Source organism: Panthera onca, chromosome X, assembly GCF_046562875.1.
Source record: "Panthera onca isolate mPanOnc1 chromosome X, mPanOnc1 haplotype 2, whole genome shotgun sequence".
Classification (NCBI taxonomy): domain Eukaryota; kingdom Metazoa; phylum Chordata; class Mammalia; order Carnivora; family Felidae; genus Panthera; species Panthera onca.
The window spans coordinates 117986450-118013066 of NC_138357.1; the positions used below are offsets into that span (position 1 = coordinate 117986450).

Here is a 26617-nt window from a genome sequence, read left to right on the forward strand (position 1 = left end):
TGGCTATGGCTCCGTGGTTCTTAACTGGATGTGGGGGTTTAGGGGAGGGGGGAGCGGGGGTGGTGATTTTGCCCCCTAGGGGACACCTGGCAGGGTCTGGAGACATTTCCGCACTTAGCCTTGGATGGGAGTGGGGCACTGGCATCGAGATGCTGCCGGATATCCTACAATGCTTTTGGACAGCCCTCCCACAGCAAAGAATTATCTGGCCCAAAATACCAGTAGTGCCGAGGCTGAGAAACCGTGGTGCCACAGAGGATTTCCTCTCCTGTGAGGGATGTCGCGAATTAACCCCTTACTTCAGTAGCCTTTCATGCCCATCTCAAATGTGATGCTCAAACGTAAAGATGGTCTCTCACATGTAGCATAGACATCCATTTGAACCTGGAGAAAAGTCGAGCTCCTTCTGGCCTAATTTGCTGGTATATAACACAGAAAGCACAGCCATGTTTTCAATGAAAAGGCCAACACAAGACTGAATGGTGTCATTTGTTAAATACACGACACCGGGCCGACATGCATAGATGACTCAGAATGAGAGTGCACTTCTTAGAGCGCGATTGAACGAGACACGACACGAAGAGAGGTCATGTGCCTGTGTTCGTGTGTGCATTTTCATACGTTGGCACTCTGTAGGTGGCAAGTTGCAGGCCCACACTAAGCTCGGTAAATAAACCCCGTATGTTGATCTCCGTTCTTGAGGGTGGGAACTGCCCAGGATCTTTGTGTAAGACACCGAAATGGACGCGGTGTGTGTTGTGCGTCAAGGCTGTATGCTCACACGTCAGCCTTTTAGCGGAGTGTAGGGAAACGTTTGTCGCCTAGGTAGTCATTCTCATTTGCCCGAGCGCTACGAGAAACTCCCCATATCTTTTGCATAAAGCATTTATTAAATAAGACTTATTGAGTCTGCTCTTAAATTTTTTTGGCCTGCCTTTTCAATAGTTTGTAGAGATTTTGAAAATCTAAGATAGCCAGGAATGAAAGAGGAGACGTAGATTTTCCCCATCCCTTTTGGTAGGGGAGGGAAATTAAAAATAAGTCTCTTTCCTTCATATTGGCCCATCGATGTGTGTGGAAGAGTTAGGGGTTACAAGAGAATATTGTCCGTTGGCGGAGGGTATCGATTCGTAGAATCTTTGGGTAATTCACCCAGAACCTAGGGTGTCTTCTTTCTCCATTTCCCTGTAACTCTCCCATGATCAAGGAGAGCCCGCGTATTCCGGTACGAGGTACCACCTTTACCGACACTTGAAACGGGAAATGAATGATGAGCTTTGCCGGCAGACCTTGTCACAGATGCGCCTATTCTGGCAAGTGGTCTAATGCTTTCAATCCGACACATCCACTTGGACAGGCATCCGAGATGAGCCTTTTATTAAGTACCGCCTTAGAGTAAATGGCCTTTTTTTAACCGGTCATATTTTAGATCGGGCCATTATCTCCCATAAACCTGAGAATGAAGAGAAAATGAAATGCTCTGGGGCCGGTACTTTCCACTTCAAATGACTCGCTTCGTCACCATGGGATCTGACAAGTTTGTTTTATCTTTCCGATACTGCCTTCCAACATACTGCAGCACAAATTGGGATTGAGGGATCAAAAAGATGTGGACAGGAATCCCGTTGGTTAAATAGCACTGAGGAATGCAGGTCTAAAAGGAAGTTTCTTTTGTTCATTTCACATGGCTATGGAAGTCAGCACATGCAGCCTCCGAATCACAGTTAGCTTAGAAGGTACACACGAGTTCTCAGTAACAGAGCACCAAGAGCTAGAAAGTTGAAAATAGATGTCATATGATACCAATTATAACTCAGTGTAATTTTGCAGCACCAAGAACCTGTAGAGAGTGCAAGCCAAAATGGAAGATGGTCCTGTTTCCTATGGCTTTAAAAACATTTTTGTTACAATGTTTGCCACTTTTTTTTTCTTCAAACTTTTAATCAAAGTGTTTTTGGCTCTCCTAACTCATTTCTATATCGTCAAAGGAAATAGAAAAGAAGCGGCTAGGATAGCAGAAGAGATCTATGGTGGAATTTCAGGTAAAATCACACGCGTGTGTTCTCAACACTTAAAAAAAAAAAAAACCTAGATGATTCGTACGAATGATATTTCTGGAGGGTGGATTTTATTTGTGGTTTGGCTTTGTGTGGGTACTTTTAGAAACTACAGCACCGGTTTGTGAAGGAGTTTCAGCTTTATTTTTGCAAGTTCGTAGTACTATTATTATTAGTGGTTATTATTTAAGAAGGAACTAGGGTAGTGGCTTTTTAAGAGTATTTGGAGAAATCTCGTTTCCACTAACCTGAAAAATTACCGATAGGGGATTTTCTTTAATATTTTTCAACAAAGTTTAACAATGCATTCTAACAAGACCGGGTCCCCTCCGGAAATAGAACGACCAATATATCTGATTTCAAGCAGCAGCTGTGGCATGCTATGTATATTTTTGTGTTGTCGTTTGCAGTGCGAATCGATTAGCCACTTGTCATTGGCAGGAAAAATCCTTCACGACGCGGCTTTTACTCGTGTGAAATGCCAACATTTGGGTGAAACGTTTTAAACTGTCCTGCTTTGTAGGATTTCGTCTCCGTTTCTCTCCAGAAATGATTCACCTTAATTGTCGTGAGATGCCACAAAAGTAAATGAATCAGATACACTTGTTGCTGCTGGGCTTGTCACTTGAGAGAGGAGTATTTATTCGTAAACAGAGTTCAGATTTTCCCTCTGTTATTTTTAGCGTTCATAGGGGTTTCCAGGATGACATCATTCTTTATCTAGCATCCATTTCAATTTGCACCCAGGATTCTCTTTCAAAATAGACTTAGGCTGTGTGATTCCAATATGCCAGACAACTTTGAAGACGCTAGATAACAGCAGTATCCAAAGAAATAAGACCTCCAAAGATAAAGCATCAGAATGCTTCAATTAACTGGGGGAAATGAGGAGAGTCGTGAAGTTTCAGGAAGTGTCAGAAGGCCCGGAATGTGGAAAGAGGTTTCTTTTGGGGATTACATTTGTCACACATTTCAGGGAGGTACGTTGCTTAGACTGGTTAACAAAAAAAAAAAAAAAAAAAAAAAAAAAAAAAGCTTCTGTTTAGTTTCAAGTTAAGTGTGATCTGAAAATCGTATTTTCTAATTTGATATGTAAATATGAACAGGGCTTTGTGAGAGTTTCAGTAACACAATTTTGGTATTCTCAGAGATACATCATCCTCATGGTTTAAATGAGGTCAAATCCAACAAAGTCGTTATTGCAAGAGCGTGTTGAGAATGTTTTCTCCTGTTGCTCACGTGCATTGTTTCTGTCTTTGTCGTCCTTAATTAAGTACGCTCTTAAAAAGGTTTTATAATAGTCAAAACCCATGTAAGCATGGTTTGGATTTGGGTCTGGAACTGTAATACAAATCTCTTAAATAGAGCTCACTCATTCCTTAGCTCAAATGCCTTTATTTGTTCAAGCTCCTAGGATAATACTCATTTAATTTGCAAGTAATGTCATGTTATAAAGTCAAAAACGTATCTTTTGAATATCACTAACAAGGCAGGGACTGGGAGAGAATAGTACATGTTAATTTTTCAGTTTAATTTCCTTCCTATGTATACATATCTACGTGTGTGGATGGCTGTATGTGTATACAAATACACATCCCCCCCCATACGTGTATATGATAGGATATCCAGAGGTGGTAAATAAGGCTTTCTATGATAATGCAGGCCGTAACATGCCAGAAACTGGTTTTTTTTTCTGTTGACACTGTTAGCAGTCAGATGCTATATTCTTCAAGCTAGATGTATTAAAAAGAAAGAACAAAATCTTGTGCAACCAGAAATTATCTTTGCTGCTCACTGGTCAGACAGATGTCTGTTGGGAAAATATGTGACATTTAATCAGTAAGTTAGCTAATTGACTTAGAAAAGTCTCAGCCCAAGGTTAAATTTCTTGAACAGAGCTGTCAGAAACAAGGGGAGAGCAGTAAAAAAACTCACCCAGGGCAGGGTTTATTTAGCCTGTCATAGGTCCTGGCACGCTTTCTTTTGGAAGCTAAACCTAGCATCATATCCCTCATTAAATATCATTTTGGGGGCTATAAAATCTGGATTTTTTTTTTCTGGATTTCACATTCTGGAACACATTGGTCAATATGTCTTTGTGGCTTAAACTATTAAATTTGTAGATAACTTACCAGACCTGAGTTAAACCAGGTTGGCTGTTTTATTTTTCAGGCTTCTTTGTGTGATTTGTCAATAATGTGTGTGTGTATATATATATATGTGTGTGTGTGTGTGTATGTATATATACATATACATATACACGTGTGTGTGTATATATGTGTATACATATATATATATCTACACACACACACACACACACACACACACACACACTCGTATTTAAGTTGAAAACATTGTCATTAGCCCTTGGCACGACGTCTAGAGCACCGGATGGATCGCTGGAGCCCACCTTCAGCCCTCAGATCGCTCTGCAGGTACTTATTCCTGACAGATGCGGTATATGATTTTTCTGCCTTTGCCAATCTGGCCAGAATTGAAGCTGTATTTAGTACAGGGCTTGGTCATCAAACTTGATAAAAATAGAGTATAGATACAGGTTGATAATCTGTTTTCACAACCCTCGGGCCAGACGTGGTCCAGGATTCAGGAGTTTGGGGGCTACTAGGAAGATTACACAGTGTTTATAGTGTATATTACACGGCACTCCCAGCAGGGCCTCGAGCCGCCTCCCCAAATCAAACATTCTGTATTATATTGGATATTTTGAAATACAAATTAAAAAGAAAAAATCTCTTAACCTGAGTCCTTACCATGCTTCGCTGCCAAAGGAGTTTGCATCAAACTTGGGAAAAAGCTTGGTTTTCAAAATTTGGGTGATTTTACATTTGCAGATACGAGATTGGGAACTGTTGTATTCTTTTTTTTTTTTTTTTTAATGTTTATGTTAAGCCAAATCTAAAAGATCCGTGTCAGTCTAAATGTTAAGGCTTAAAATGAGTTGTCCTTGTTCTAAATTCAGAAGCCTCACTTTGATTTGATGGCCCTGCCTCTGTCTGACTCATCCCCCTGACTCCTTTTTCCTACCCTTCCCCTACCAGCAGGTTTTTCCTGCTTTTTGTCCCTTCTTGCCAAACCATCTACCTAGCCTTCTACTCTTGTTCAGTCTTGCTGGTTGTCCTCTCAAGCCTTGGCCCAGCTGTCGTCTTCATGGCGACACATCACAGGTGCCGGCCGGCTTTCCCAAATTTGGACAACCAGCCCTCAGCAGGGGGTGTGCCCACACCAACTGTTACCTTTAGCTCAGCTCTCCTGCTCCTGATGGGCTCAGAGGAACCTTCTAACACCCTGCAAATAGGTGTTCATTGACCATGGTGCATCTCCTGACTGGAATCGAGTGTTCTAGAAAGCGTGCACTTTAACTCAATCGTATTCTAATATTTTAGGTATCTCAGGAAATTTATTATAATGTGACTTTTTCCAATTACCTTTGTTTTACTTAAATCATTAATTCTGCTAGGCTCCTGTGTATATTTTGGTTCAAAATTGAGGTTCCTCTTGAATGTGTTTTCTCTGATAAGTGCTACAGGAGAAGATATTGCTTCGTATGATTTTGGAACTTGAATAAAGAGACTAAAGATTGTTCCACGTGCACTAGAGATTATAACCAGTTAGGGGGTTCTTTAAAAGTAATAAACCGGTAAGCTCAAATACTTGTCAGAATCAGGAAGGAGGAAATTGCAAAAAAAAAAAATTTAATAATAATAGTAATAATACAGGTTTTTATCTTGAATACTTGGCAGTCAGACAACTGTATCCCCTCAGAACCGATTTTGTTACTGAAATGTGTGGTTTTAGGAGCTGTCATATTCTGAGAAAAAGTCCACCGGGGGGGGGGAGGGGGATGAAAACGCACTTGAACATTTTCCATACACTTCATCAGGAACAAGTAAACATATTTGTCCAGTAAACTATCTTCCTAATGTGCCTGCAGCCCCGTGACACAGGCAGTCTGCCCAAGAACTAAAAATAGACTGCCTTAGGAGAGAAGGCTTGAGTCCTACTTAGGCACTCACTTATTTGGAGAGCTTAGTTGATATTTCCTGAAAGGAATGGAAAAACTCCCTAGCTGCCAAGTAACTTCAATCCTTAATTTCTCACAATTAGCTCCAATTTGTGAAACAAGAACGGTAAGAGCGAGACACTGCGTGTTGGGAATAAGAGGAAAGCAGGAGAACCCACCATGGCTGAGTTGCTGGAAAGGGTTTTGTGTGAAAACTCTAGGCCCTTTGACGCAAGTGCTGGAAAACAATGGGACCGGGAAGGTGGCTTCCTGGAGAGCGGGTTTGTTTCCAAAGAGGATTTCTACATCGAAGGGGATACGAATGGATTCATTTCATGCTATGTATGGGGAGATGGCGGATAGAGTGAAGGATCCCCGGCCAAGAAACCTACCCTGCGGTTAGGTGGGATCTCAACCCAGCGGTTCTTAACACCAGAGTAGGGTGCGTTCTAGGTCACAAAACCTTGGAATTCGGTACTCTTTCTGCCAATACTGGAAGTGAGGTCTCGTTACGTGGGGCAAATGGGTTGCCGTGCGTTTTGGGGTGTTCCGGTTCACGACGCGAGGCTCTTCCCTTCCCTCCTCTCTCGAGGGCCAAGGGCAGGGGCTCCGGGAGAAATACGAGTTTAGATAAGGGGCCTCTGAAAGCAGGGGAGCTTGGTACCTCCCTGTCAAGTTGGAAGTCAGCCGGGGCAACTTCCGGACCTGTCCGCTGGGCCTGTCCAGCGGGAAGAGGGCAGTGGCGTGGTGAGAAGGAAGCCCAGCCCTGCTCTCTTCCTGCTTTCTGGGTGGACAAGAATATGGCCCCGTAGGCTTGCCATGACATGGGGTGGGAGCTCGGGGTGTCCGAGGGCGCTGCGTTGACAGGGGACAGGAGGCGAGGGGGCCGAATGCCAGTGAACAGGAAGGGGGCCTGGAAGTGAGCCCCGGTAGGAAGGGCAAGCCCGCAGACCAGGAGTGACACCTGCAGTTGAGGCAGCCAGCGAGCGAGACCGGCCTCGTCTTCCACTTCCCTGGGGAGACGTCCTCCCTCTCTCTTCTCCCCACCCCCAAACCACAAGGGGAGCTGGCACCCAGAAGAAGGAGGTGGGAACACCTATGGGGACACGCTGCTCTTCTGTCCGCAGCTGCTGGCGTGGCAGAGAGGGCCATCCCCTGCCCCCGGAGGAGGTAGAGGAGAGGAGATTATCTTTCCAAAGTGGACTGACCAGTACACTGGTCGTTTTCAAATCTCTCGATTGAAGAACTTTGTAAATACAGACAAGGGCACAAATTCTAAGCGAACATCTGGATGAATTTTCACAAAGTGAGCGCGATCAGGTACCAGCTCCCCGGAGCAAGACACTGCATATTATCAGCATGGCCCCCACTGGTTCCTCTTCCCGTCAGCCCCCACCCCTCCTTGGGGTCCTTTTGACCCCAGGTGAGTTTGGCCCCCTTTTGTATGTTACGGAAAGGGATCACACAGCACGTGCCCTCCTGTGTCTGGCTTCCTTCACTCGACATTAGGTTTCGAGATCTATCCAGGTTGTATGTGCGGAGTGGGTCTTACGGGACTGGTGAGGAACAGAAATTACTAGAAAGAGGACGAAGATGGAGTTAGGGTTCCTGCTTCTCAGAAGGAAAGGGGACCCCCACAGGCCACTCGGAAGTAAGTTGTAAAAATAATAAAGCCACGTTGTGTTAGTATTCTAATTTCACGATAGCTAGTTACTGTAAATCTTGTTCTGATTTTTGAATCAAATACTTACTGTACTTTCGGGTGACTCGGGTTCACTGGCTGTTGTTGGAACAAGGGCATAACAGAGCCACGGCTGTAGGTTTGCTCCTTACACGGGTCAAGGTTCTAGGGACGTCCGTGGATGAAGACTGACCTCCTAACCCCAGGGCCCAGGTCCACTTCCAAGAGCGATTAGGCAAGACTGTAGCATGTCTGATACACGGTTCATATTGAACGAGGTGAAGATGTATTAGAAGAAAACCAAGGCTGACTAATCGAGGATTATATGCATTCATTATGTCATGATTCCCAGCTTATGCAAATTATAAATGTCCAAAGAGATTTTCAAATTCGTCAGCTTTTAACTGACTCAGGAACAAGTGGAGGCACAAACAGTATTTTTTCATGTTAAAATTTGTATCCATTTTTCTTATCAAAGCATTGCACTTTCATATCAGGAGTACGAAAACACCAGTGAGTATATGTATGTGTGTGTGTATACTTAATTATATATAAATTAGTTCCAACTTACATATGTGTGTGTACACACACACACACACACACACACTTTTAAATCTTGGAACTCACTTTGAAGTGACAGAAAAGGCCCAAGAGTGGTACCAAGAATTCCCACTTCTCTTTGCCCAGAGACCCCATTCGTATTTACCCAACTTTCCTAATAATGTCCTCGAGAGCAAATATTGCCTTTAGACGTTGTGTCTCATCAGCCTTCTTCAGTCTGGAACGGTTCCTCTGTCCCTCCTCGAACAAGTTACAGGCCAGGTATTTTAGAGAACGGCCCCCAGTTTGAGTTGGCTCACAGTGTCCTCAAGATTAGATTTGGGTTATGCATCTTGAGCAGGAAGATCACAGATGCTGCGTGTATTTCTCCCATCGCATTCCTTCCGATAGTACATGATGTCGCCCGTTGCATTCCATGGCATGGCACACCGGGCCGATTTGTTCCGTCACTTCTGATGTTAACTTTGATCCGCTGGGTAAGGTGGTGTCTACAGTTTGGTGCTACTGTAAAATCGCCTGTATTTCTTTTATACCTAGTAGTTATTTTGTGAGGAGATCACTGGAGCCAGATTCTACCGTTTCTTCCACATTTCCAAGTTGGTGTCGTACTATGAGGACGAGCTTCCTCCTTGCTATTTGTATATTAATCTCTATCAGTCAGTACTTATAGATTCCTATTTTCTTTGATAGGGTATAATCTCCTACCATCACTTTGTATTTGGATGCTGAAGGCATCCCATATTTGACCAGTGGAAGCCCCTTCGAGCCAGCTCCTGCGTCTTTTTGACACGTCCCATCATTCACTGTCTTCCTGGCACAAGGTGTTCGAGGCCACCTTTATCTTACGTTTTTCCTGGCCCGGCCCTGGAATCAGCCGTTTCTCCAAGACCTTGTTACAATGGTGCAAATAGAAATCCACACGTTGAAAATCACATTTTCATACCGACTGCTCCAACTTGAGTCCAACCCCGTAGAGTCCATTCTAGGCTTCCCCCTTTTCATAACGCAGAGGTTACGAGACGGTAAGAAGTGAGTTTCGGCCTAAGAAGAGGGCCCACTGAAATGTCGACAGCCCTGGTTCCCATCTGCTGGAAAAGTCACTCCGTCCTTGCGGCCTCGAGCTATTTCGCATTCACGTAGTCCTAGCGTTGATGGGGTTGTTTCCACCCGGGTTGCAGGAAGAGGAACACCTGGATTCTTGGCACCATCAGGATCACCTAGAACAGGTTGATGAGACGGGCCTTTTGTGTGAAATCCGAACCGTGCGACATGCTTCTCGGTGTGTGAAGAGCACGATCATATTTGAAATTTTACAAACTGGGACAGGCCTTCCGAAACAAGTGATTTGCTCTTTGGCGTGTTTTAAGAGGGTTACTTCGCAAATGCCCACTGGAGCTGGTCAGTCTTGTTTACCGACCAGCAATTACAGGAAAAGAAATATTTGTGAGGCTGTTCTGAAGCTGCCCCTTAGGGCACTGCCCCAGCGTGTGTACTTTTTACTCACAGATTGCTTGAGTACCTGACATTATGGATGTGCTTTATTGGCCTACTTAGAGACCTAAACCCTTGCTAAGTACTAAATTACTGTACTCCCATTTCACAGATCACGAAATTGACGTGGAAATAATTTTAGGAACTTGCCCTTCTTGGCAGAACGTGGTCGAGGTGGGACTTGAACCCAGGCCCTGTGGCCCCGCTGGCTCTGGGCTTAGCCATCACGCTTAACCGCCCACCGAAAAGTGTGGAAGATTGTGTCATCTGAAAAGCCATATTCTGCGTCATGGGAATAGATATGCCTCATCACCTAAATGAAAGAGAGACATTTAATTACCTGGGGAATTGAGAGCAAACCCATTTCCCCTGATTCTCAGGCCTCCTTCATGGGGTACAAGCTGTTGCATTTTCAGGGTAGAGGTGAGGGTAAGACAGGGTAAAGATGAAAGCAGAGAGGCCTGTCCACCAGCTTTGCCCCTCACTTTGCCTTGTTTGGAGCTATCAGACTCCAGCTCCGAGAATATGTATTCAAACTCAGCCTATTGCTTACTAAAACTGCCCCCCGCCCGAAAGGGTGAGAGAGATGTTACGTGCTCCCTCTCCACACACACCACTAAATGGATGGACCATATACTCAGTGGCTTGTCACCCTGCAAGTGGCTGCTGAAAGAGCCTGGTGCGTGGGCCAAGCTTCCCTCCTCTTCTCCAAACCTCCTCTTACGGTGGGTGGGCAGCACGACTGAGCTGCCCGGAAGAAGACTCCAGACCTTGACTCTGAGCTTGATTTGTGTTGCAGATTGCTGGGCTGATCGATCCCCACTTCATGAAGCTGCGGCCCAGGGGCGCTTACTGGCCCTTAAAACTTTAATTGCACAAGTAAGTGAACCAGACTTGAACCTGTGTGCCTTTGCGATCACCAGCGTCATGCTTTACGAGCTTTGACTGAAGCGGAGTCTTGCTTGCCCCATCTGGCTCCCCGCACAGCCAGGCTCGCTGTATGTATTCTCTGCAGCTCAACCGTTTGTTCCTCCTGCCTCTCCTTTCTTGGGAATCTGGCTCATGTCTTCCTCCCAGCGCCCTCCTTCCCCCTCCGGGCCTGCCTTTACCCCATAGGCAGTTTCCCTGTGAGGGTGACGGTACGTGCCTTCAAATCTTTGTTGCACTAACTCACCCTGTGCTCTCCCAGTGTTCCTTGGTAACAACGGCCCCGAAGTTGCATTAGTCAGCTATTACCGCATAACAAATGACCTCAAAACACAGTGGCTGAAAACAACGAGTGCGGATTGTCACGGTTTCTATGGGCCGAGGGGCAGCCTGGCAGGTGGTTCTGGCTCTGAGTCTCTTGCAGGCGTCGCGGTCACCTCACAGCTCGAGCGGGGAAGATCCGCTTCCAAGCTCACGCATCTGCTTGTTGGCCAGCTTCAACCCCTTGTCACAAAGGCCTCTCCACAGGGCCGAGTCACGAAATGGCAGCTGGCTTCCCCCGGAGAGAGCGGGAGACAGTGCCTTAGAAGCAAGTCTTAGTATAACCTAATCTCCAAAATGGCATCCCATCACTTCTGCCATATTCTATTCATTAGATGTGAGTCGATAGATCCAGCCCGCACGCCAGGGGAGGGGATTACAGAGTGAGCCAGTACAAGGAATCGGGGATCGCTGGGGGCCACCTTAGAGTCCGCCTCCCCTGATACGGTATTTCAAGAGCAAATTTACAATGGGTTGACGTGGGTAGATGTTACTCTTTGGGAAGATTTATTAAAGTCTTACTTATTAAGACTATTTTATTTATGACTGTACCCCTAGCACCTTGAACAACGAGTAACGGCTTAGTCAATATTTGTAAAATGAATGAACAAAAGTGTACATGCTCCATTGACGTTGTTTTAGAATCTACGTGTGTATAGAGGAGGTGATTTATTGTATCTTTTTTCTACATCCTAGCTACCACCGAACCTGGCTTCCTTACCATTTTCACATGCGCACACACGTGCACACGGGTGTGCTTTTTTTTTTTTTTGCTTTCTTTTTTATGAGTTGTGTCACTTCTTAAGGAAGTAGAGGCAAAAGGAAAACAGTACTGCCAGTAGTAATCAAATGGCTTTTGTGCTTGATTTTTATCACTTGCTTATTTATTTCTAAGCACTTTAGAATTTGATTATTTTTTTACACGTAATATATTCACATCGTTCAAAGATTAAAGTGATACTAAAAGGTACATAGTGAAAAGTCTGGCATCCGCCTCCTCCCTCTTAGTCTCCCACTTCAACACTTTTAGTAGTATTTCTTAATAAACGTTTAATTTTGGAATAATTTTAAAGAAGAGTCGTGGGGTGCCCAGTGGCTCAGTCGGTCAAGCTTCCGACTTCGGCCCAGGTCGTGATCTCGCGGTTCGTGGGTTCGAGCCCCGCATCGGGCTCTGTGCTGCCAGCTCGGAGCCTGGAGCCTGCTTCGGATTCTCTGTCTCCCGCTCTCTCTCTGCCCCATCCCCTGCTTGTGCTCTCTCTCAAAAATAAATAAACATTTTTTTAAAAAAATAAAGAAGAGTTGCAAAGAGCGTACAGACAGCTCCCAGACGCCTATGCTTCACCCAACTTCCCCTAGTGCTAATATTACCTAACCATGGTACTTTAGTAAAACATAAGAAATTAACATTGTTACAATACCAGTAACTAAACTGCAGACTATTGAGATCACACCAGTTTTCCCACAGGGTCCTTTTTCTCTTCCAGGCCCCAATCCAGGATCCCACACTGTATTTAGTACTTATTATTTTTTTTATGTTTGTTTATTTTTGAGAGAGAGAGAGAGAGAGAGAGAGAGAGAGAACGCATGCGGTGCAGGGACGGAGAGAGGAGAGAATCCCAAGCATGCTCTGTGCCGTCAGCGCAGAGCCCGAAGCAGGGCTCAGACTCACAAACTGTGAGATCCTGACCTGGGCTGAAATCAAGAGTCGGCCGCTCAACCGACTGAGCCACCCAGGTGTCCCCCACCCCCGACTTTAAGTATACTTCATAAGCATGTTGATTTCTGTAAACCAGTGTGCTTAAATGTGTCAGGAGTGCTCTTCAGAGAGAAGTTGAACTTTTTCTCAGTGCACGCACACTTCTTTACCCTTACACACTAGTAAGAAAATGTATTCTTTTATTTTATTTTTTACTTTATTTCACATACAGTGTGGTGGAGTAGAGCAGGAAACCAGGGATGAGAAGCTCCTATCGTGCTGGCTGTCATCGACGGCTGGGGGAGCCTTAAGTCTTAGTAATAGTTTGAACTTTCTGCCTCTCCGTTTTCTCGTGCACAATGAAGGTGACTCACTCTAGACGGTCTTTCAGGCCCGTCCAACATCACATGGGTACGAATCCAGGAATTGACTTTGCACCAGATGGAAGTTTTGTTTTTTGTTTTTCCTAGTACACTGCTGCCACCTTGTGGGCCAGCCTTTCTTTTCTTAAAGGGAAATAATACACAGGGAAATTTTCCTGGTTGTATTAAATACCCAAATTGAAATATACAGCACAGCTCTAGAGTAATGACATCGTATTCAGGGCATGAGAACGGATGGGACCAACGAGGTACAGAGAGGCCCTAAGAGGAAGGGACAGGGCAACAGTGGCAAGTCCCAGCTGCTGGCCACAGCAGGGATGCCACCAGCCCCAGGGACGTGGGGCGGGAGGCCGTGGGAACTTAGGTTGGCGTTTGGGGTTCAGGGTCATGCACTAGGTTTCGGAAGTTTTCAGTGGGTCGGTTAGGAGGCAGGAAATCAGAAGCAGAACTCAGTTCGGAAAAGCTGAGAGGGACCTCCTGCTTTCACAGAAAGTGGTAGTCATGGGTCGGGGGGATGGTCAGGGCCAAGTCGTGAAAATCAGGGCACGAAGTCAGAGTCGGCCAGCAGCGGGGCTGATCATGCCCGTCTGTCACATGGACTCCAAGACAAGGCATAAGAGGAGGGGGGCGTGCTGGGACTGGGTAAGGAGAAGCCGCTGGCCCCGGACCCTGGTACGGCAGAGGCCTCTCCATGCCCTGGAGTTGCGGTCAAGAGCAGTGCTGCCACTACGGCATACGAATGCCGGAGCGCTGTGTGGACTCCGGACTCTGAAGTCCGGGAGTCGCCGGCATTGCTAATGCAGCCCCGACCCCTTCTCTCCAAATTCTAGGGTGTCAACGTGAACCTCGTGACAATTAACCGGGTCTCTTCGCTCCACGAGGCGTGCCTCGGAGGTCACGTGGCCTGCGCTAAAGCCTTATTGGAAAAGGGCGCGCACGTGAGTACCGCCCCTCCCCCCGCCGCCCCCTCCCGCAGCCCTGTCTGCCCAGGTGCACCTGCTAGGGTCTAAACAGACGCTACCCTCCAGACTGTGCACCCACTGGCGGTGTAGACAGGTCTGGCCCTGTCCGCGTGCACATTCCTGAGACACGGTTGGTCACTCCCCTCTTCAGCCTCTGCGCCCGTGGGCGAGCATTCTAATGAGGTAATTCACAGGAATCCTTGAAAATTGCCCTGCTGAGTTTCAAAAGATCAACTCAAACTAGAGTTCTCTGAAACCGATCTCGGGAAATGGACTGTGAAACATGAGAAAGAGTACAATTTAAAAGAGCGACAACAAAAACGCTCTTAATTCAACACCGTAAACCAACGACTATTTTTATTGAGCAAAATCATCAAATTAAATAAGCTTTTAATAAGTAATACATTGAAAAAACCCGACAGAATTAACTGTATCTTATTTTAAAATTCTATCCATATGTGTCTTTTTTTATGTTTATTTTAGTTTTAAATTATCGTTTTTAACTCTGGTATAGTTAACATACAGTGTTTTATTAGTTTCAGGTGTACAATATAGTGACTCAACAATGCCATACACCCCCCAGGATCCTTATTTCAAGCATGAGTGGCTGAGGTGCTGTGTGTAATAGATATCACAACAGAACTGTGAACTTACAACTTTTGAAAATCTCAGTGACATTCATTTAGTTGCCAGATACCATTTTGTTGCTAATTTCCACTTTTTAACTCAGTCCTCGTGTTGTTTCACGAGCGGCAATGTTTTTAGGTGCTTAACTGAAGCTGTTCTTTGCATTTTATATGGAAGTTGGGTCTATGTCGAACTGAATATAAAAGCCTTTCTTGGGCAAAGTGATTTTCCCGATGCCACAGTGGTCGTGTGTTTTTATGCGGTGGTGCTTCCAGAAGTTACTGCGTAGTCAACTCACATGTAGTGAAGGGGTGAGGCTGGGTGAGGGCCGCTTCCTTCCTTTGGCGGGAGATAGCAAACCGCATCGGGTTGTGGAGGAGTGTGTGCTGGTACGACTCTGGGAGTTTTTGTGGGAGGCAAAAAAAAAAAAAAAAAAAAAAAAAAATAGAGTCAGACGCAGTCCCTTGTGTTTGGCCATCTTTTGAGGAAACAGTCGGTGAAGATTGTGTTATTTAACATTTAAATCAGAAGGAGACAAGGAATAAAAGAGAGTTGGTCAATCAGTAGGAAATTCCTCAAACTTGGCAGGCCCGTGGGTGCCTCAAACTCCGTGCATCTGAAACTTGTGCTTCTGATGTCCTTCCCCGGGGGACCGGCTCCCCTTGCAGCCCGGTCTCAGAGGCCAGGTGAAACACATTCCTGCGTTCCCCCGTTCCAGACCTGGGATCATCCTACTTCTCCCATCTCCCTGACTAATTAATCACCACATCCTGCTAATTTTGCTTCCTCAGTATTTCTCAAGTCTGTACTCTCTTTTGTCTTGCTCCTGTGGTGCTCGAAAGCATTTATTATTTTTTAAAACATTTTTAATGTTTATTTGAGAGAGAGACAGAGGGAACAAGCAGGGGAGGGGCAGAGAGAGGGAGACACAGAATCCGAAGCAGGCTCCAGGCTCTGAGCTGTCAGCACAGAGCCCGGCGCGGGGCTCGAACTCCCAGATGGAGAGATCTTGACCTGGGCTGAAGTCAGACGCTTAACTGACTGAGCCACCCAGGCGCCCCAAGCATTTATTATTGTATCAAAATGATCTCTTTCTGTGTTTGTCTTCCCTGATAGAATTCACCCTGTTCAGGAGACGCAAGTTGCCTTACTCGCCTTTGTTTCTGAAACACTGGCACCTAATAGGTGCTCAATAAATGTTTGCTGCCCTGACCTGAGAAACTGAGGAAATCAAATTAGAAGACTTCGGGACTGAGGATGAGGATGATTCTCAGTAACAACAAATCGAACCAGTTCCACCAAATATTTTTTCAGTACAAATGTAAATAGGTTAGAAAATCCCTAGGCTGTATGAATTTGCACACTACCTCCCCTGTCCTTGTCTGTCGCCGCCACCTTAGCCTCTCCTCCTTCACTTTCCAATATAACGGGGGCTACCCTGGGACTGTGGAGAGGGAGCTTTTTTGTTGGTTTCTGAGACCAGAAAATTTGGGATCCTGATTCTCACACGCCCGCATCCTCAGTTGTTGAGGCAAGAGCCTCACCACCGGAAGGCCTTGGTCCCCTGATGTCCTGGCCAATCTATTGCCAATACCCAAAGATGCCCTCCAGCTGTGTTGCTTCTCAGGTGCCTCCCGCATCCCTAGAAGGCACCCAGGGTGGTCGGAGACCCCATGTTGATGGCTCTTTTCTTTGTGCCTTTGGCTTGATCGTGATCTCTTTAGGAGTCACTGCTGGCACACGCAGTCGGTACGGACTAGAGCAGACCAGTAAGAGAACTTGTGGCAAGACGGACAGAACTGCGGGGAAATTGCTGAGGAGAGTTTTTGCAAGCGCAGATTTGGGGACCTGGCTTCTCAGTACTTTCGGGGCCCACCACATTGGTTCATGATTGGGATGGGGAGTCAGCTCCGTAGGAACGGCCAATGAAAACAACTGTCGTTGCAATTGTGTACTAAATGCTCACCGGGCACCAGGCAGTGTTCTTAGTGTTTAACATGTGGTGACTCACTTGATGCGCCCAATAACTTCATGAGGCAGAGTCTTTAATGATCCTCATTTTACAGGTAAGGAAACTGAGGCACAGAAAGTTAATAACCCGACCGAGGCTTCTGAACAAATAGAAGAGAGAACGCTGGGATTTGAACCCGAGCTAATGGTACCAGCGGCCAGGCTCCTAACCACCAAACGGGCCCCCCTCCTCCATGGTTAGGAGGCTCGTAAGAAGCTCCGGAATGCCCATGCATACATTTGAAAAGCTCTGTCCCATTTTGTCCCACTTGGGATATTATTTGTAGGTGAGAGTTGACAGATTGCTGGCATCTAAAAAACATGGTACCCTAGTGATGTAGAGTTCCCTCGCTCATCCACCAGCATGGGAACTTTCTCCAGGCAGATGCATAGGAATAAACACTTGGCAACGGTGAGAGAAAAATCGCAAATCCTCTGGGCCTCTTCGCTCATCGTTAGGTCAACGGAGTGACGGTCCACGGAGCCACGCCCCTCTTCAACGCGTGCCGGAGCGGCAGTGCTGCGTGCGTCCACGTGCTGCTGGAGTTTGGAGCCAAGGCCCAGCTGGAGGCGCACTTGGCTTCACCCATCCACGAGGCAGTGAAGAGAGGTGAGTCGGCCGCCACAATGCACACCAACTGGTGGGCTCGCTCCGATCTGCGCGAATCAGTGGTATAGTGTTCACCACGCCCTTTCTGCCTGTGATGTCGCATTTCCTAGGGAGTCGGTCCCTCGGCAGGCCTCTCTGGAAACTCTTTGCTGGTGTTTTGGTGGCTCCGACTGCAGGGGTGACTTCCACGAGTCGGACGTTGCGTATGTCTTGTCTTTACTAGGAAAGAGCGGCTCATTTCCCAAAGCCCATAAAACATCAGCCACTAAAATAAATTATGAAAGTGTCTGAAAGCCAAGGCTGATGGTATCCCTAATGGAAGATTCAACATAACTGCCCACAACCAGCAGTATACTCTAGACGAGCTGCTGACTTCAAGGTCATTAGGTATTGAAAAAAGGTTGCAACTTTAAAAAGCATCGCATTAGAAACCTTCAGGTTGATTCTAGCTTCCCGTGTTCTCAGTTACTTTTGAAATGAGGGAAAAGAGTAAAATCGAGGTCTTTAAAATTTTTTTTTAATGTTTATTTTATTTTTGAGACAGAGAGAGACACAGCATGAGCAGGGAAGGGGCAGAGAGAGAGGGAGACACAGAATGTAAAGCAGGCTCCAGGCTCTGAGCTGTCAGCACAGAGCCCGACGCGGGGCTCAAACTCACAAACTGTGAGATCATGACCTGAGCCGAAGTCGGACGCTTAACCGACTGAGCCGCCCAGGCGCCCCCAAATCGAGGTCTTTAAAAACTTGATGCATTGGCTAGACAGAACAAGAAGATACCTTTGAAAGGTCAAGGCCATTTGTCACACTGACAGAGCAGCATTTCTGTCACCCACTGGTGGAGTTATTCTCTTCTACTGAGATCAGAAATACAGTGGGGGAAGTTAGAATGCTGTAGAACAGTGATCTTTGCGGGTCTAATTCGGGATGAAAGTCTTCATTTCAAAAGGCAATAGTGAAAGATTTGCCCCAGGTTATTAAATATGTCACTTGGTAATTTTTTTTTTTTTTTTGCAGCAGACTACTTTTTTTCTCTGCTTTTATTTTTGTTCCATTTCTTTAACAATTGAAGTCTAATTAGCATACAGTGTTATATTAGTTTCAGGTGTACAATATAATGAGTTAACAATTCTGTGCATTACTCAGTGTTACTCCTGATTGCCTTCACCTCTTTCACCCGCCCCCCCCCCCATCATCAGTGTGTTCTCTGTATTTGAGTCTGGTTTTCTTTTTGTCTTTTTGCCCCCTTTGTTTATGGATTACTTGAAATGCAACAAAAGACCTAAATCTCAGTGTATCCATGGTTTCGATGTCTTATACATATTTAATAAGCACCTATTGATTAATAACCGAGGTTGGTCATTTCCCAAACTTTAAGTAGATCCTTTAAGTTGAAGGAAAATGGTCTCCTTTGGAAATGATTGATCTAAAAGTTTAAGAAATTGTTTTACTATTGATTTGAAGTGAAAATTAATCTGATATTTGCATTTCCATCCAAACATTTAAAAATGGATATATATTGGGAATGGTTTGAATTATTTAATTCGTGGATGGTTTTATGTTGGGGTGTTTGGTATCTATGGACCCACAGAATACATACGTACTTATAAATACATGAATTCATGAGTCTCTACATATTTTTTTTTCCTGTATCTAAAAGCATGTTAGGAACCAACATCCACAGAATGGAAGAGAAAATAGCAAATTCATTATTTTAGATACTGTTATATTAGTGTCCATCATTTATATATTAATTTTTTGAAACTTCTGTGAGTACTTAAATTTAACTCAGACCAGGCTCAGTTTCTTCCGCAAAGAAAAAGAAAAACAAAAGTAAAAGGACAGGAATTATTTTTTATTTTAAGTTTATTTATTTTGAGAGAGCAAGTGAGTGGGGGAGGGGCAGAGAGAGAGAGAGAGAGAGAGAGAGAGTGAGAGAGAATCCCAGGCAGGCTTCACGCTGTCAGCATGGAGCCCGATGTGGGGTTTGAACCCATGAACTGTGAGATCATTACCTGAGCTGAAACCAAGGCACCCTTGGACAGGAATTATTTTAAAATGTTTATTAGAGAATTTTTACATCCATATTCATCAGGGATATTGGCCTGTAGTTCTCTTTTTTTGCTGGGTCTCTGTCTGGTTTAGGAATCAAAGTAATGCTGGCTTCATAGAATGAGTCTGGAAGTTTTCCTTCCCTTTCTATTTTTTGGAACAGCTTGAGAAGGATAGGTATTATCTCTGCTTTAAATGTCTGGTAGAACTCCCCTGGGAAGCCATCTGGTCCAGGACTCTTATTTGTTGGGAGATTTTTGATAACTGATTCAATTTCTTCGCTGGTTATGGGTCTGTTCAAGCTTTCTATTTCTTCCTGTTTGAGTTTTGGAACTGTGTGGGTGCTTAGGAATTTGTCCATTTCTTCCAGGTTGTCCAGTTTGTTGGCATATAATTTTTCATAATATTCCCCGGTAATTGCTTGTATTTCTGAGGGATTGATTGTAATAATTCCATTTCATTCATGATTTTATCTATTTGGGTCATCTCCCTTTTCTTTGTAAGGAGCCTGGCTAGAGGTTTATCAATTTTGTTTATTTTTTCAAAAAACCAACTCTTGGTTTCGTTGATCTGTTCTACAGTTTTTTAGATTCTATATTGTTTATTTCTGCTCTAATCTTTATTATTTCTCTTCTGCTGGGTTTGGGGTGTCTTTGCTGTTCTGCTTCTATTTCCTTTAGGTGTGCTGTTAGATTTTGTATTTCGGATTTTTCTTGTTTCTTGAGATAGGCCTGGATGGCAATGTATTTTCCTCTCAGGACTGCCTTCGCTGCATCCCAAAGCGTTTGGATTGTTGTATTTCCATTTTCATTTGTTTCCATATATTTTAAAATTTCTTCTCTACTTGCCTGGTTTGACCCATTCATTCTTTCGTAGGGTGTTCTTTAACCTCCACGCTTTTGGAGGTTTGCAGACTTTTTCCTGTGGTTGATTTCAGGTTTCATAACGCTGTGGTCTGAAAGCGTGCATGGTATGATCTCAATTCTTGTATACTTATGAAGGGCTGTTCTGTGACCCAGTATGTGATCTATCTTGGAGAACGTTCCATGTGCACTCGAGAAGAAAGTATATTCTGTCGCTTTGGGATGCAGAGTTCTAAATATATCTGTCAAGTCCATCTGGTCCACTCGAGTCTATTCGTTGGGCAGCCTCTCCGAGGAGAATGCTTGTTTGTGTAGTTGTTGTTAAGCCCTGAATTTGAAAGTGCAGTTACACGTATATTCTACAGTTGGAGCTTTACATACTCTCATAGGTGTCTTCCAGGGTAACCAGAATAAGGAGGTGCAGCCGTACACGGGCCTTGGATTTGAGCACTGGCTTTTGTGGGCCGTTTACCCCTGTGCATCTTGCAGCCTCTGTTTGGAAACTGGTGGCTTCACCGTGAAGAATGATTCCAGCTGTGCTCCTTGGAGCCCGTAGTTTAGATGGAGGCACCGTAAGGGCTGCAAAGAGGAGTTGCACTGGGGACGTATGGGCATTCTTTTCTCTTTAATGGTCTTTATTTTGGACTTTTCTAAGATTTCCAAAAAGATTTTTTTTTTCTGCCTAAAAAAAAATACCTGGTTTCTTTCTTTTTCTTTTTACACTTATTTATTTTTGAGAGAGAGAGGGAGCACGAGGGAGGGGCAGAGAGAGAGAGGGAGCGAGAGAGAGGATGTCAAATAGACTCTGAGCTGACAGCGCAGAGCCCGACGTGGGGCTCAATCTCACGAATCGTGAGATCATGACCTGAGCTGAAATCAAGAGACGCTTAACCCACTGAGCCACCCAGGTACCCACCCGGCTAGGTTCGTTCGTTCGTTCTTTCTTTCTTTCTTTCTTTCTTTCTTTCTTTCTTTCCTTCCTTCCTTCCTTCTTTCTTTCTTTTTTAATGTTTATTTTTGAGAGAGAGAGAGAGCGAGCGAGCGCGTGCAAGTAGGGGAGGGGCAGAGAGAGGAGACACAGAATCCAAAGAAAGCTCTAGGTTCTGAGCTGTCAGCACAGAGCCCGATGCGGGGCTCGAACCCACAAACCGTGAGGTCATGACCTGAACCGAAGTCGGACGCTCAACGGACTGAGCCACCTAGGCGCCCCTGGGCTAGCTTTTTTCTAAAGCCCATTCCAGGTAAGCACTTCTGTAGTTCTGTAAATAGTCAATATTTCCCTTACTTGAGTAAGGTTGTCTTTTGTGCCACCAGGTCATAGAGAGTGCATGGAGATTCTTCTGGCAAATAACGTTAACATTGACCAAGAAGTGCCCCAGCTTGGAACTCCCCTGTATGTGGCCTGCACCTACCAGAGGGTAGACTGTGTGAAGAAACTTCTAGAATTAGGTAACTTCCAGAAATCTTTTTATGAGAAGAACCTGTTAACCTTGCTGGTTTTCCATGGCTTTAAAGACTAAGTTCTTGTCAGGCTGGACAAAATTCTGACAGTATTTGCTGTTTGAATGTTTAAAACAGAACTTTTCCAGAGAAATGAGTGTCCACTTCCTTTGGTATTGGCTCCATTCACCTGGTATGGTTCTCTTTGGTGGTTTCAAGAGAGAGCAAGGGTCTCTTTCCCATGAGTCCTAGTGGGAAAAAAGAATTTTATTGCGTTGGCTCTTTTTGAGTCACCTGCCCATCTCTGAACCAATCATGGTGGCCAAAGGAAATACAGTACACTGACTGGCTTAGATTTCAGTCTGCCTTGTAGTTGTCGGGCTTCCCTGGAAACACGTGAGCCGGGAATCCCAGGGGATGGTTCCTCAGAGGGAGACCTAGGTGTGGTTACCAGGAGGATGCCGGATAGCAAAAATAACAGACATTTGCCATAGACTCCCTTAGATCAATCCTGCTGAGGTACTTAGTAACTTCCTTCATTCTAAAAGGTATATACAGACACTGGGAGTCCGGGGGGGAAAGTAAAATGTCTTGAAACTATTACTTGATTAAAGATTCCCCAAACTTCACCGCTGACGTTAGAGGCTGTACTAAGAACTTTTAAATAAGAATTTTTATCTCCAAGATTTTTTTTTTTTTTTTGTCTTTTTCATCCCCTATCATTTACTACTCCCTGTCGTAGTTCAGAAATCTTTTTCTTGGAGCCCGGAATAACATAAGTACCAAATAATCTTAACTTTATCCTTTGCCAAAAAACAAAACAATTCTGCGTAAAAGGCGCTGCAGGTATTTCATTTTGTCTGTCACACGGTTCGTACGGAAAAGCAAGGAACGTATTTTAAGTGCCTAAAAATGTCTCTCTTCACTCTTCTCACCCAGATCCTTTGAAGCAGTTTCAGTAGCCACTGCTGAGGCTCTAGGCTTGGGTCAGACATTTTCGAAGATTGGCCCAGCATGTCATGACATTCAAGATGCTTCCCTCCGCAGCTGCTGTATTTTAGGCCCGTCGTATTCCCACATCAACGTTCAGCGTTGACTCGTGTCATTTGCTTTCTCAAGGAGCCAGTGTGGACCGCGGCCAGAGTCTGGACACCCCACTCCACGCCGCTGCGAGGCAGTCCAGCGTGGAGGTCGTCCACCTGCTAGCGGACTATGGGGCTCCCCTGAAGTGCAGAAATGCCGAGGGGAAAAGTGCGTTGGATCTGGCGGCTCCAAAAAGCGGTGTGGAGCAGGCCCTCCTGCTCCGGGAAGGTAACGAAGGGCTGGGTGTCCAGTTCTGTCCCGGAAGCGCATCCGCTGTCTCCCCTCCCTGTCTTCTCTCCAGACTTCCTTACCTCTTTTCTCTTTTTCCTTGGGAGTGGCACGTGGGAGGCAGCAGGCGTCGCTGGCGTCCCCGAGATGGGATTCGGTAGGCGTATGTGTTCACTTGTAACGGAAGGGCATTTATGCAACCGGGAGGCTGCTGTGTATTTTCCGTGATGAGAAAATACTCCGGGAACTCTGTTTTCACCACGAAAAGGTGAACTGCCACATCTGGCTTGGAATAAGTGCCCAGCGGAGTGGACCAGGACCCTGCTTTGTCATATTTGGAGAAATATTTGTCAGCGGAAGCTAGCAATACTTGAGTTAGAGGCTGCAGGCTGGATACGGAGTGTGTATTTCAGACACTGGACTGGGTGGCCAAGTCGATTGCCTGCCCTCGAGATCAGGGAGCAGGCAGATCTGTGCCCCCCATTGCCTCACCCCCCTTTCCACCGTGGGCCAGTGGAGCTACAGATGCCCGAGGAGACCAGGCGGGTCTCTAAGAGGCTCTGCATTCCAAATTCAGAAGTCAGTCATGCTAAGTCTATACAGAAAGAGAACATTATCCAAGCCTGTACTGATCATTTGTATGCTTGGGAGACTATTAAAGGTGATGGTAATAAGGGGCACCTGGGTGGCTCGGTCAGTTAAGCATCTGACTGTTGGTTCGGCTCAGGTCATGATCTCACGGTTTGTGGGATCGAGCCCCGCGTCGGGCTCTGTGCCGACAGTGCAGAGCCTGCTTGGGATTCTCTCTTTCCCTCCCTCTCTGCCCCTCCCCTGCTCGTTCTCTCTCTCTCTGTCTCTCACTCTCTCTCAGAATAAACAAACTTAAAAACAGTGATAGTCATTATTCAGTTTTACACGTGTTAGGCGCTGAGCTAAAAAATTTGAAACCTGGATTAATCTCCCTGAATTCTGAAAACTTTAAAGCCGCGAGCACTTTGCAGTAGCTGGTGCTGTCCCGGCTGAAGATAGGACAAGAGAGCATAAAGATACTGGCTTGCAGAGGGGCATATGACTGCTAAGGAGAAGTGGGACCCCAGCCAAGCAGTCTGACTCCAGAACATGCGCTCAGTGTTATGATGGCCCCGCGCTGAACCTTCTGAAACACTTTCTGGTCGAGAAGGGTTTTATTTTACTCACCAGTTCCACTTCATGAAACCACCCTCGTGTCTTCTATACCTTCCAAGTAGAACGCTCGGTTCAGTCATCTCAGGAATGCTTTCTAGGTCAGTGCTTCTTTTTAAAAAAATTTTTAAATGTTTCCTTTTGAGAGAGAGCGAGAACACAAGCAGGGGAGGGGCAGAGAGAGAGGGAGACACAGAATCCAAAGCAGGCTCCAGGCTCCGAGCCATCAGCACAGAGCCCAATGCGGGGCTCGAACCCTCGGACTGCATGACTATGACCTGAGCCAAAGTCGGACGCTTAAACGACTGAGCCACCCAGACGTCCCTCGGTCAGTGCTTCTTAAGTTCTACCATGAGTATGAATCACCTGGTGATCTAATTAGAATGCAGATTCGGGTTCAGGAGGTCTGGGATGGGGCCTAGACTCTATACACCCACTGGGTTCCCAGGTAGTGCTGCTGAACTGAGGCCACACTTTGAGTACCACTGGTCTAGATTATTCCCAATAGTCTGTGTCATTAATGGTTGCTCTTTTATTTGAATCTCCACTTGAAGAACTCTGATCTTCCTTACCGGCTCCCAGTTTGGAAATGCCAGGTCCTTTCCAACTGTTAGCCGAGAATATGGTTTATGGCAATTGCCACATTTCCTCTTTTCTTCCGTCAAAGATGTTTCCAGGTCCAGGATTTAGATTCGTTCTAAGCAGGTGCTTCTGTCTTCTGTCGTCACAAGTACAGCTGCTTGGTCTGGAAGGATGGACACCAGCTGTGTCACAGTTCACTCTGGTATCTGACCTTCTCTAGGCACGCTGGACGATTTGTCTGCGTTACTGTTTTCCAGAGGAGCTTCGGTTGGGTGACAGGTGGAGATGCTTTCCACTCGCGCTTCCCAAGATTTTAACGAAGGGCACTTATGTGCTCTGTCACATAGATCCTCCTTAGAAACCTCAATTCAGGTGTTATCTGGCTATTTGCATATGCAGGGCCCCATTTCTCATGGGTGGCAAGATCCTGTTACAGTAGGATTGTCTTGAGAAGGACAACTTTATGCAGTCCGGTAATCACACAGGTCTACTTGAAGGGATCTTTCCTGATACAGTAAGGCTAGGGAGCACTGGGACATTACAAATGCCTCTGTATAACTAGCGTTCCAGCCAAAGCCTCATTCGTCCTATTCAGCCCTATCTGGGGCTCTCGTTACTTTCCTTCAGCCACGCAAAGCCATGGGCGTGATGACTCCGTGAGCCCCTTTGAGACTGAGGTTTGGGATATCATGGGGGTTAAGTGAGTTGGGTCCTTTCTCTAGATCCTTCATGGAGCTGGGAGCCTTGTGTGAATGGAGGGCCCTTCCGAAAATGACTTGGGACCCAGCCAGCACCGCCTCACGGGCAGCCAGAGCCAGGAGGTCCGGGAGGCCTCTGTGACCTTACAGGCCTTTATGCCCTCCTGGCAGCTGTCCCTCGCTTGGTTCTCCTCGGCCAGTACTATCCCGTTTGTTGGCGCGTGCGATACGTGAATGAGGCGCGTTCCCTTGAGGCCTCACGCTTCATTCCTGACTTGCCTCTGCTTAGCCTCATTCTCCACTGTCACTAACACGCTCACCTTTAGAGGGCTCACCCAAACATGTCGCCGCCCAGAGGGGCACACTGGGGTCCCTGTGTGTGTGTATTTAGCGTCTGCTACGTCGCTCTACGATCCGTGCACGGAGCCAGCTTGTGGAGCATTTCGGCCTCTTCCGGTCCCCTGGTCTCCCCTTCTCCCCCAGCCCCACCACCATGAACTTCACACATTGCAACTTCTTCCCCAGGCCCGCCTGCTCTCTCCCAGCTCTGTCGCCTGTGTGTCCGGAAGTGCTTGGGCCGAGCGTGTCGTCAAACCATCCGTGAGCTGCATCTGCCGGAGCTGCTGGAAAGATTCCTGCTATACCGGTAGTCCCAGCTGGCCTTGGGAAGGTACTTGGAAATGAGCAGGCTACTGCCTGCTGTACCCAGGGTACTTAGTGTAGACACCCGGTGGCTAGGCTCTGAGTACCTTCCAATGAGCAGAGTCAGCTAGTGTTGGTCCCCGAAGAACCAGAACGCCCTCGGAGTAGAAACTCCTGGTTAATGCTCTCGTTCCCCGAGGGGCAACCGGAAGCCTTTTGGTTTTTAGCTTTTGTTGTTAAGACACTTTAGAAATCCGTGCAGCGGAGTGAAAATAATCTGTGTTTGAAGATTCGTGGTCTTTAATTATGTAAGGGTCAATATTCTGCATATCTTGCAGACACATGTAAATCTTGGGTGAATAAGAGTCTGATGAGTGTATCTCATGATGTGTTCCTGATGTAGTCCCTCCCTCCTTTGCCCTTTCTTTCTCTGCTTCCATGAATAAACTTCTGCTGGAATTTTGATTTCCTTGCCATTTATATATATACACGCGCGCGTGTGT

General features: G+C 45.9%; 1 protein-coding gene across 4 annotated transcripts; it reads left to right on the forward strand.

The window, feature by feature from the left end:
- Positions 1-1713: 1713 nt before the first annotated feature.
- Positions 1714-26579, forward strand: ASB11 (ankyrin repeat and SOCS box containing 11). Of its 4 annotated transcripts, XM_081793822.1 has the most exons (8): positions 1714-2042; positions 10611-10690; positions 13969-14076; positions 17197-17347; positions 21574-21708; positions 22819-23010; positions 25998-26142; positions 26453-26579. In XM_081793822.1, exons 1-7 carry the CDS (start codon positions 1862-1864, stop codon positions 26120-26122), a joined length of 972 nt encoding a protein of 323 aa, XP_081649948.1. In that variant the 5' UTR covers positions 1714-1861; the 3' UTR covers positions 26123-26142; positions 26453-26579. The 4 variants fall into 4 exon arrangements, with proteins under 4 accessions (XP_081649948.1, XP_081649947.1, XP_081649949.1 ...); XM_081793821.1 differs by having other exon boundaries at positions 1716-2042; positions 25998-26579; XM_081793823.1 differs by lacking the exon at positions 1714-2042 and adding an exon at positions 2814-3037 and having other exon boundaries at positions 25998-26579.
- The last annotated feature ends 38 nt before the right edge of the window (positions 26580-26617 follow it).

Excerpts from the sequence above, each read along its gene's own strand:
- ASB11 (XM_081793822.1), top strand. The coding sequence starts at position 1,862 with ATGGAAGATGGTCCTGTTTCCTATGGCTTTAAAAACATTTTTGTTACA. Across the intron at positions 2,043-10,610 it reads GATCTATGGTGGAATTTCAG|ATTGCTGGGCTGATCGATCC; the intron begins GTAAAATCACAC and ends TTTGTGTTGCAG. Across the intron at positions 21,709-22,818 it reads GAAGAAACTTCTAGAATTAG|GAGCCAGTGTGGACCGCGGC; the intron begins GTAACTTCCAGA and ends TGCTTTCTCAAG.